Here is a 12,442-nt window from a genome sequence, read left to right as displayed (position 1 = left end):
TATTAACTTAAAATCAATAATTACTAAATTAATATTAACTGTATTCAAACATTTGATTTATTAATTAATCTATAATTTTTTTTTCAAAAATAATAAATTCGAATCTTTTTTCTTTCAAAAATTGAAAAAAAATCAATATTAATTTCATTAATTTTCACTTTAGTAATATGGTAAGCTTAAATTTCAGTATTTTAAATAAAGATTTTACTAATGAGTATTTTAAAAGTACTCTTTAATATTCCTAAAATAAATATTATCTTTTTTAATGTATTAAAATTTAGGATAAATTTCATAATTAGTTTATGACCTTCTCCTAAAGTTTTATTACTAGTAACTTAAAAAGCTTGGTTTTTTTTTTATTTATAAAATTTTGAATTTGTTCCAAATACATTCATTTATTAATACATCATTAAAATTTGAAGTGAATTTACAATGTATATGTCTACCAAAACATTTGCCAATGGAAAAATTGAATATTTTAAATGGTGGGTGAAAATGAAACATTAAGAAATTATTAAGCATTAATATTGCAATTTACTCTAAAATTTATTATATTATTTATCAATTGTTTCATTTAATACAAAATATTACTGGAGATAAAATCTTAATTAATCTTAAAAGCAGTTACTTAAACCCTTCAAAGAATCTCAAAACAAGTTCAAATGGACGTTAAAGAGTACAGTTTGAACAAACTTCCAACTCGGCATTAAATTTCACACGAGATCCCGTTTAAGGTAACTCGACCACTGGTGGCGTTAGATGTTAATCCAAAAGAACTTACGTAATTTAAACAACGACCTGAAAAGTCCGGTCCAACCAACACAAACATTCCAAAAGGACTACAAAGTCGGTGAAATCCCCGTAATATCCCTATCGATACTAGGAATCCAATGGGGTAAAAGAGCAAGAGAGAGAACCTTCGAAATGACATCACTCTTGGCTATGTCCCACCCCCCAAGGGTTGTTTCCGACATTTCACCTTTTAACAGAGACACAAAACGGTCGCCCACACGTGCGAAACCCCCGACCACAGTCTCCTCACAGGCGTGACATACTCGGGTCCCCACATTCACTGTAAGCCAACAGAGAAAAAAGCAAAGCAAAGAGGGTGAGCCCCAAAGAAAGAAAAAGAGAGTATTCTCTCGCAGATTCATCAGATCCCAACCAAAGAGAAAAAAGCAAAAGCAAAAGCAAACCTGCACCGTCTCTCTCTCCCTCTATAGACTAGACCTTTTTTTGTTGGGCTTTCTTGTTCTTATCTTTTTCTTTGATTTGTTTTTTGTTTTTCACTCACTTGAAAGAAGAGAAGTTTTCTTTTTCCTCTTGGCTAGGGAAGTTCTTTTACTTGTCCTTTTGGGTTCCATCATCTGCTGATAGGTCTTTCGTTGATGTAATCGGGCTTGGGTTTTTCGGTTCCAAACGCTTCATTCTTTATTAACCGATCTTCAAGGTATAATATATATCTTTTCATTTTTTGTGTTTTCGGTAGTTTTTCGCTGAGCATTGGAGTCTATAAGTTCTTTTATTTAATTTTTTGTTCTTTTTGATGTTTTTAGGGGGTTTTGGTTCTTTGATGGTGTAGTTTGGTGCTTTTGCTTTGTTTATGTGGTCTGTTTTCTCGCCATTTTAGTTGAGATGTTTTGGTTTTCATTGTTCTGTTTTCTTCTTTTTTTTTTTGTTTTTAAAAATTATGGTTTTCTTGACTTGTGTTTATTTGCCGAGTAAAACGAGGGGAATGAAAAATGTACGTTGGAGTTTCATGCTTTAAACTGTCGGCTTAGCAGTTTGTTACTGAGAAAGGTTTTGGAAACAAAAAGAAAATCTGAAGTTTTAAACTTTTTTCTCTTTGAAAATAAAAGAAAAAAGTTTAAAGAAAAAAGTTTTAGATAGTTTTACTATTTCAGGCACCATCGGAAATTATAGACCTACCAGAGATATTAACATACATTTTCATGCATTTTCTCAGGGACCAAACAGGGGATTAGTTGCAGATACTCTGTTTTTTAGCTTCTCTTAGCAATTGGATCTAAAAGCTTAATTTCATGAATTTTTATGCTTTAGCAGGTATTAAAGTCCGCAGATCTGAAAGTTTGAAGGAAGTCTCTCTTTACGTTTCTCACTTGAAAAACCTTGTAAGTTTCGTCATCTGTCTTTGTCTACCAGACTTCTCTTTCATGACTGATTTTGCGTTTTATGTTTCAACGATTGTCGTTTTGAGTTCATATGATAAAATGGGTGTAGCGTCATTTATAATATTTGGTGTTGCTTTAAATGTTTGGATTTTTGGATTTCTTTTTTGTTTTTCCTATTTTTCCAGTTTCCCAAGTATTTAGGCTACTCAGTGTTTTTTTGTTCTTCTATTAACGGCCATTTTGTTCCGATCTTTTAGGTTTCTGGAAAACTTTTGAATTTTTGAACTGATTTTTCCTTATTTTATTGTCAACTGCTGAACTTCTATTATTTTGTGTTTTGGGGATAAGTTGTTAACTGGTTGAGCTTCATTTCCAGGTTTTTGGTTTTTTGGGTCTCTTTGTCTGAATCCAAAGATGATGCATCGGCCTCCACCACCGGATGATTTTGCCCTTAAGGAGACCAATCCCCACCTTGGTGGTGGAAAGGTCAGTGGGGACAAGCTTACGAGCACTTATGACTTGGTAGAGCAGATGCAGTACTTATATGTTCGGGTTGTAAAGGCAAAGGATTTGCCAGGGAAAGATGTTACAGGTAGTTGTGATCCTTATGTTGAGGTTAAGCTTGGAAACTATTTGGGTAAAACTCGGGTTTTTGAGAAGAAGACTAATCCCGAGTGGAATCAGGTGTTTGCTTTTTCAAAAGATAGGCTTCAGGCTTCAGTGCTTGAAGTTACTGTCAAGGACAAGGATGTTGTGAAGGATGACTTTATTGGGAAGGTTTTCTTTGATCTCAATGAGGTTCCAAAAAGGGTTCCACCGGATAGTCCACTGGCACCGCAGTGGTATAGGTTGGAGGATAGGCAGGGGAATAAGGCTAAGGGAGAGTTGATGTTGGCTGTTTGGATGGGAACTCAAGCTGATGAAGCATTTCCTGAAGCATGGCATTCGGATGCAGCTGTAGTTAGTGGGGCTGATGGTCTTGCGAATATTCGATCAAAAGTATACCTCTCTCCTAAGCTTTGGTATTTGAGGGTCAATGTGATTGAGGCTCAGGACTTGCTACCAGGTGATAAGGGTCGGTATCCTGAAGTTTTTGTCAGGGCTATCTTGGGAAATCAGGCTTTAAGGACTAGGGTCTCCGTGGCTAGGGGTATTAATCCAATGTGGAATGAGGATCTGATGTTTGTGGCGGCAGAACCTTTTGAGGAGCCCTTAATTCTGAGTGTAGAAGACAGGGTTGCTCCTAACAAGGATGAAGTTTTGGGAAAGTGTGCAATTCCTTTACAATATGTTGACAGGAGACTCGATCATAAACCTGTGAATAGTAGGTGGTTTAATCTTGAGAAGCATGTTATTGTAGAAGGAGAGAAGAAGAAGGAGACCAAGTTTTCCAGCAGGATTCATATGAGGATCTGTTTGGAAGGTGGTTATCACGTTCTGGATGAGTCAACCCATTACAGTAGTGATCTGAGGCCGACAGCAAAGCAGTTGTGGAAGTCTAGCATTGGGGTTCTGGAATTGGGGATTCTAAATGCACAGGGCTTAATGCCAATGAAGACAAAAGATGGACGGGGGACAACTGATGCTTATTGTGTTGCAAAATATGGCCAAAAATGGGTTCGAACGAGGACAATCATTGATAGCTTTGCACCCAAGTGGAATGAGCAGTATACATGGGAAGTTTTCGATCCTTGTACTGTCATAACTATTGGGGTATTTGACAACTGGCATTTGCATGGAGGAGACAAGGCTTCAGGTGCAAAGGATTCTAAGATCGGGAAGGTAAGAATTCGTCTCTCAACACTTGAAACCGATCGGGTTTACACTCACTCATATCCACTTCTGGTGCTACATTCAAATGGAGTCAAGAAGATGGGTGAAATTCATTTGGCTGTGAGGTTTACTTGCTCTTCCTTGCTTAATATGATGCACATGTACTCGCATCCTCTTTTGCCAAAAATGCATTATCTTCATCCGTTGACTGTTAGCCAGCTTGATAGCTTGAGGCACCAGGCCACACAGATTGTGTCAATGAGGCTAGGACGGGCTGAACCACCATTGAGAAAAGAGGTGGTTGAGTATATGCTAGATGTGGGTTCACACATGTGGAGCATGAGAAGAAGCAAAGCTAATTTTTTCAGAATTATGAATGTTTTGAGTGGATTAATCGCTGTTGGAAAATGGTTTGATCAGATTTGTAATTGGAAAAACCCTATTACGACAGTATTGATTCACATCTTGTTTATCATACTAGTCCTCTATCCTGAGCTTATTTTGCCGACAATTTTCCTCTACCTCTTCTTGATTGGGGTTTGGTATTATAGATGGAGGCCAAGGCATCCTCCTCACATGGACACTCGGCTTTCTCATGCAGATTCTTCACATCCTGATGAACTGGATGAAGAATTTGACACATTTCCAACTTCTAGGCCATCTGATGTTGTCAGGATGAGATATGATCGACTGAGAAGTATTGCTGGGAGAATTCAGACAGTGGTTGGTGATTTAGCAACACAGGGTGAGAGGCTGCAATCTCTTTTAAGCTGGAGAGACCCAAGAGCCACAGCTTTGTTCGTAATTTTCTGTCTGGTTGCTGCCATTGTTTTATATGTCACCCCATTCCAGGTTGTGGCGCTTCTCACAGGATTTTACATCTTGAGACATCCAAGGTTTCGCCATAAGCTTCCTTCAGTGCCTCTGAATTTCTTCAGGAGGTTGCCTGCAAGAACTGATTCCATGTTATGAAGAAGACTATTTTGTCATGTGCGATGTCCCCTAGGTGGTATGGAGTTGGGATTTTTCCCCTTGTTTATCCAGACAAGAAGATGCGGAAACAAATGGAGCTTGTTTCTTTTGTATGTTCAGCGGCGGGATGTTGGGTTCTGGTATGATGTGTAACCTTCATCTGAAGGTAGTAGATTTTGTGGATTTGTGTTCATTTATGTTATCTATAGGATTTCTGTTTTAAAAATTGAGTTTATGGGCAATGTTCATTGTAATTTTTTAGGTTGTGATTGGAATTTAACCAATGCTGAGGCTTCCCTATCCTTTATTTGCGTCTAGCAGATACTTAAAATGATGGGGCCTTGTAACGCCAAGCCTAGTGCATCTTTCATGACATGTTGTTCGTTTTGTCCAGTGGTGATCAGAGCATACCATGTCGGCGTGAAGCGTGTGAATATTAAATCTTGGTTAATGTATGTATGTGAATGTCGTTGGGAATATGGGACTGCACAAGCATTCTTTACTAGATTAACCCCATTGCTAATTCATAACAGATAAAACAGACAATAATTTTTTATTTCATTTTTAAGTATCTGTCACTGGTTTGGTGTCATTCCTCCAAAAGTAGCATTATTTATTGCATTGGTCCTCTGGAATATCGTGACAGCGATTTGTTTATGTATGCTATATCTACCGTAGCTAACGCGAATCAGATGTTGATGTGTTTGGAGGGTGACAAGGACGTATATCTTCTGCCTTGCTGTCTTGCCCTTTTTACTATTTTATTTCAAGTTGATAGAAAATTCAAGTAATAGGGACGGGCAGACGCCTCGGACTTACGAGTTGTCTCACGTTTCATTTGGAATTATAATAAATGCTGGTAAAACGCTTGTTTCGTTCTTCGATAAAACAATTTGGTTACAGGTGCTAACACCATCAATGACCCTGGTACGAAGTTTTAACATTTTTTTCAAGAGAAAGTATGGAGACTGATGATCATAAAATGTGGTGTTCAAAGTTCCTGAATGAGCAAAGACGAGAAGAAAATAAAAATAAAGTAAAAAACAGAGTGGGGCTCTCCCATTGAAGCATGGCAGAGCAAAGCAGACCAGTTAGGGTGCCTTCTACACCGGAGCCTGTCTGATTTTCAACAGCAAATTTTGTCTGCTAGGACTGTTAAAAGGAGTAGAAAAATGGCCCATAGCTTCTTGGAATGCTTGTATGGACCTGCCCCATTCTGAGTTCTAGGGGCAGTGGGGACCTTTTTCTCCCACAACCTCCTTCTTTACAGCCTGTAAACTTGCTTTCTTCCTCTGGTCGTCTGTTTTTGTTAGCTTCTCTCTCTGCCTTTGCCTCTGCCTCTCGTCAATTGTGCAGCAATAGTGGACGTGGTCGTATCGTGGTGGCAAATTGCCAATGTGGGAGCCCTTAGAATATTACTGTTTTTCTACTCTCGTTTACCAAGTGGTCCTATTCTCCTCTCACTGGCCACGTGGCAATTGACTGAGTTCGTGTGTATTAACCAAATTTTATAGTTATCTCATATCCATGAAAGTTTCTTAATTTTATAAACAGATTTAACTAATCAGTATATTTATTTATATGTTTATTTAAATAATTAACGTTTCAATGTTTAAATAGAAGTAAACACTCTATATTAAGTCTAAATTTTTTTATAGAGTTTGGAAAACTCTATGATAATGATTGTATAAAGTAAATGTTTTAGGAAATATATCTAATAACGTGTTAGAATTAAAGTAGTTTTAAAAGAGTTCCACTCTTACCGAGTATGGTTTAACCCAAAAAAACCTCTTAAATAAATATCGTTTTTTAATTTTTAAGGAGACAAAGGCCCAAAGGGGCAGCATATCCTGTTGAATTAATGTAACACATAAAAGATGGAGATTTATGGGTGGAAGCTGGTGTACCAAGTACAATGCAAGAAAGCTAAGTATTGAGGGATGATGTGAGGTAGATGAGTTAATGCAACATAAATATATATATATATATATATATATGTTATTTATTATTTCAATGGATCCATCATCCATGCTTTGGGACCATTTTACATGACCTATCATAATCAAAAAAGGAAACCCAGGAGCTGGGAACATATTTCCCAAATCTGTTACTTCCTCCCTTTTGTATCCTCTTTAAACATCAGAAACGCCAGTTTTCTTACCCACCATCAGCACTTTATAAAATATCAAACATTTATTTGGACAGGACCCAGAAAAAAGGCTTTAATGGCAACCAAAATACACCTAGCTTGGATGTTGACATGGCATTGCCATGATTATAACAAACATATTATATATATATATATATGTATATATGATTATGTATGAATTTAGAATTTACATATTTTTTTTAAATTGCGTGTGAATTATTATATACTAAATATTTGTCTTGCAATATGGGGATTGATTTTTTTATTAGTTTTTTCTTCAGCTTTTGAATGTATATGATCATCTTTAATATAAAAACAATAAAAAAGTTTTAATCCACATGCAAAATATTGCAAAAACATTGAAATTCAAAAAAATAAAATTTAAATATACTATTTAATATATTAGGATTAAGTTTTTAATTGTTGACTTTTGGTGTTATGTTGTGAGTTTATAAATTATTGATCTAATGTACTATTCTTTTAATTGTATTGTAAAAAAAAAAAAAGCGAACCCCATTAGGCCATAAGGGAGTTGGTGGCTTAGAAATACTGATTAGAATCAGAGTTGATGGTGGTCTGGTTGCTACATGAATCTTTGGAGATTTTTTGTTTGTTTCATTTTTTCTAAAATTTTAAAGAGTTTTAGCTATTTATTATAAAACAAAAAACAAAAAATTTTAAAAAAATTATTAAGTGAGGAATAAATAACTAGCCACGTGTCAGCTATATATAATGATCCAAAAATTAGCCGAAAAATCCATTGGTGAAATGGCTTATCAAGGCCTGTCCAAAATTCGGATTGAGTTCAAGTCGGGCAAAAACCCGCCTCATTGCCATCCTTAGTTTTGGTTTTATGAACAATTGTTACGAAATATTTTATATTTTATAATTATTTTTTCATTAAATCATAGTGATTTTAAAAATATTGAGGGGCAATGATAATCGGAATGCTATAATAATAATAATAATAATAACAGTAACTTTTTTTTAAAAAATAATAACATATTTACACACATATCAGTAATAAAAAAATTATATTTGTATATATTAATTATATTGTTTTAGATAAAATAACAATTAGTGGAAGGAATAATAGTACATTAAATAAAGTAAATGGAAACTGTAATAAAATTAAAATTCAATGAAACGATAACTAATTGTTCAATTATTGAAATAAAATGAGCGCATTAGTTAATTATATATTTCAAATATTTGATATTTAAAAAAGTCCTAATGACCTTATCCTAGTAGAATAAACAACAGAAATCGATACACCTTAAAAATAAGTAAGAGATCTTGGATAAACGATAATTAAATTAACAAAGTAACCATAACTTGGATAAAACAACAATTAATTAAAATATCCAAAAAAAAAAAAAAAACTAGGAACTTTTAGTTAACTTGTAAACATCATTGCCCATATATAAAAACTAGTAACATTAAAATGTGGTGATCTAGAAAATCTTTCTTTATTCTTCCTTTGCACATCCTGGTACTAGTGGCAAGAAACCGGCTTGATCTAGGCCTTCAGAGATAGAGTATCCAAATTGGGCTCATCTTCTCTTCAACTCTCATAATTCTTATTTTTATACTTCCCATTGGTCTCCGTTCACAAATTTCAAACTTTACTGCACGAAATAAATGTGTTGTTAATTTCATCTTTAGAAGAAATTAAGAATAATTACTGTACTTCACATTTATTGCTAAGTGAATGTTTGAAGCTTTTATTATATCAAAAATAATTTCTCTACATTCTTTGCATTTGTTTTTCTTCCAAATTGCTAGAAAAACATCTTTCAAGCTCTTCGAATCTCGGTAGTACCAGAAAAAAGTTTCACAATTGATATTAATTACCTCACTCTTAATCTCAACAAGCAAATTCTTACATTCCTTAATTGAGATTCAAACTCACCAATAGATATTCATCGAGCTTGTATTTTTTTACCTTCTACCATTTTCTTAGATTGGCTTTATATACTATAAAATTGAATAAAATATTCAAATAATCTTTGTACTCATGTATTTTTATTAATTTAATCACTATACTCAAAATCTGATTAATTTAGTCTTTCGATTTTGAAAATTGAAACAATTTCCCTCCCTTTTACACTATTAATATTTGTCGTTACAAATTATGATATTAACGCTAACGTGACATATTTGCTTGCCACATCACTTTGGTATGTTGATGTGATAATGTCATGTGAAACTGCTAGGATAACATGGCAATGTCATGTGGCATTAATAAGATGACATGTCAATGCTGATGTGACAGATCGAAGAAGAAATTTTTAAAAAATCTAAACTATGTCATAGAAATTAAATTTAACAAAAATATACAGTACATGGATCAAATTGAATAAAATTGAGGTGTTTAAAAACTAAATTAAATAAAAAATATTTAAAAAATTATAAATTTTTGAATAGATTATATATATATTTATTAATAAACTAAATATTTAAGTGTAAAAGATTTATGATATTAACAAAATAAATATAAATATTTTCTTGCTTGATTATTTGATTCCATAATAGCAATATTAATTTACCATCTTTGCAAAAATTAAGTTTCAATTCCCCTTCTATTAAAAAAATTTCAATATTTTATAGAGTTATTTTTATAAATATCATAATTAAAATCATTATCACTTAAAATTTGCCTTTTTTATTAAACTTGATATTATTTTTAATGAGATTATTTCATCATCCATTTATAAAAAGAAACAAAAAGATTTAATTACCTTTTTTTAATATAAGTATAAAAATCAAAGTAAGCCCATTAAATACTTTAATGACAAAATAATTTACCAAGAAATCACTTCATTTAACATTGTCATTTTGAGTACTTGACAAAATATTGCTTTCATTCTAAGATTAAAATTTTAATCACATTTATTACTTTTGACTTAAACAAATATTTTCATGGTAATATTTCCACGAATATTTTGAAATTCCATTGTAGTTTAGGCTTCAGAATGAACATTCCTAAAATTAAAATGTATTACTCTCTGTCTCTCCAAATCATTCTCTTCCCGGAAGAGGTTTAGTTTGACTATAGTTGTGTTTACCAATATTTGAGCAACTCATAGTAGTTAATTTGGCATTTCTTGATTTGATTTATTAAAGAACTTCAAAAATAAGTCTAAAGACTGCATAGTAATCAGGTTAACTACATATGTACCTCTTGCAACCTGCATATGGAAACTCTTCTTCTTGAAACTAGTTGTGGATACAATTGAAAGCCCTATCAGAAACTTGCTCCGTTTCCCTGTAGCATAGACAAGTAAGGTAGGAGGTCACCATCCCTTGCAATGTGCAAGTGCGAATGCAGTTGCAGTCAGGTGACAACACAAGAAGAAACAAAGGTGCAATTATCTTTAAAGAATGATAATTCAATTTAGCTAACATTAAACACTCAATCAGAGGCACCACTGCAGAAGGGGAAAGAGAAAAAGAAATATGATTTTTTGGCAATTTTAATTTTAATCTCAGAAGAAAAGCAATCAAGTACTCAAAATCACAAGTTAAATGAGATGATTTTTTGGTAAATTATTTTGTCATTAAAGCATTTAATTAATGGGTTTACTTTGATTTTCATACATATATTAAAAAAGGTAATTAAATTTTTTTGTTTCTTTTTGATAAATGGATTATGAAATAATCTCATTAAAAATAATATCAAGTTTAATAAGAAAATGAGAAATTTTAAGTGATAATGATTTTAATCATGATATTTATAAAAATAACTCTATAAAATATTGAAATTTTTTTTTATAAAAGGGGAATTCAAACTTAATTTTTTCAAAGAAGATAAATTAATATATCTATTATGAAATCAAGTAAAAAAATATTTATATTGATAACACCATAAATCATTTATACTTAAACATTTGGCTTATTAATATGTATATGTATCATCCATTCAAAGATTTGTATTTTTTAAATATTTTTTATTCAATTTAGTCCCTAAACACTTTAATTTTGTTCAATTTAGTTCCTATACTATACATTTTTATTCAATTTAATCCTATGATATAGTTCAAATTTTTTTTTGAAAACTTTTTTCTTGATCTGCCATGTCAGCATGGCCACATCATCATGTCAGTACCACGTGGCACTACTATATCATCATGTCAAAGTGACGTGGCAAATATTAATGGTGTAAGGGGAGAGACTAAATTGTTTCAATTTTTAAAATCGAGAGATTAAATTGACAAAAATACACGAGTACAAGCACTATTTGAGTACTTTAGCTTATAAAATTCATTACTTGACGAATTGGAGCGACTTCTTGAAAGTCTCATGTGTATAATAGTGCATGTGTATGAATCCATCATCATTTTAATCCAAAATCATAATAAAAAAAGGAAAAACTAAAACCACAATATCTTATATTAATTGTAAAGTTTTTGTTAGAAATTCATTAAATATAGCAATTGGATTGTTTTTTAATCAGCTTAAATTTTTTATATAATCAATCATTTAAGGTAATATGTATAGTTGTATAGCTCTTGACTCCTTATATACTAAAATTCACCATCTTTCTCGATTTTATAATAGTTTCAAATGGCAATAATAATAATGAACGGTTTCAAATGAATTAGACTTGAAACTCAAATTCCTTTATAACTTGCATAGAATTTTGAATGAAACTATATATATATATATATATATATATATATATATATATATATATATATATAATATTACAATTTCTAAGAGAACCCTAATTAGGAAGTTAAATGAAGTTACCAGATAAAGCAATTTCCCAATTGTCTGTTTTTTGCTATTGATTTGCAATTAGTCAAAAGATCTATCTAGTTCCTGTACTTTTTAATTTTGTCCAATTTAGTCTCTAAACTAAAAAAAAAAGTAATTTAGTCCCTTGATTTAGGAAATTTCTTCCCCTTAACGGTATCCAATTTTACTATTAAAGGGGATGACGTTAGCGATGACATGGCATATTTTGATGACGTGATATTGAGATGATGATGTGGCATGTCACATGGCACTAATATGATGACGTGACAACGTTGACATGGTACTAACATGCTGACAAGTCAGTGCCACATGGCAAATCAAAAAAATTTTCAAAATAAAAAATTCTGTCACATCATAGGGACAAAATTGAACAAAAATATATAATACAAGAACTAAATTGAACAAAATTGAAATGTTGAGGACTAAATTGAAACAAAATTTAAAAAATACAAATATTTAAGTATATTATTGATATGCTTATTACTAAGTCAACTATTTAAATGCAAAGACTTATGGTGTTAAAAAATATATATTTTTTCTTGATTATTTTATTCTAAAATATGTACATTAATTTTTTTTTTGTAAAAATTAAGTTTGAATTCTCTTTCTATAAAAAAAATTTTGAAACAATTTCATACCTAAAGTCAAATTTAAA

The 12,442-nt window shown here is 32.0% G+C and overlaps 1 protein-coding gene across 2 annotated transcripts; it reads left to right on the top strand.

Moving 5' to 3' along the window:
- Positions 1-1,080: 1,080 nt before the first annotated feature.
- On the top strand, positions 1,081-5,354 carry LOC18599071 (Calcium-dependent lipid-binding (CaLB domain) plant phosphoribosyltransferase family protein). 2 transcript variants are annotated; one of them, XM_007028880.3, is made up of 3 exons: positions 1,081-1,450; positions 2,065-2,132; positions 2,509-5,354. In XM_007028880.3, the coding sequence occupies exon 3, from the start codon at positions 2,547-2,549 to the stop codon at positions 4,875-4,877; it is 2,331 nt and encodes a 776-aa protein (XP_007028942.1). In that variant the 5' UTR covers positions 1,081-1,450; positions 2,065-2,132; positions 2,509-2,546; the 3' UTR covers positions 4,878-5,354. The 2 variants fall into 2 exon arrangements, with proteins under 2 accessions (XP_007028942.1, XP_017976599.1); XM_018121110.2 differs by having other exon boundaries at positions 2,062-2,132.
- The last annotated feature ends 7,088 nt before the right edge of the window (positions 5,355-12,442 follow it).

The sequence above is a fragment of the Theobroma cacao genome, chromosome 5 (assembly GCF_053813885.1).
Source record: "Theobroma cacao isolate CCN51 chromosome 5, ASM5381388v1, whole genome shotgun sequence".
In the NCBI taxonomy this organism is placed as follows: domain Eukaryota; kingdom Viridiplantae; phylum Streptophyta; class Magnoliopsida; order Malvales; family Malvaceae; genus Theobroma; species Theobroma cacao.
This window is presented reverse-complemented; position numbering and strand designations above follow the sequence as displayed.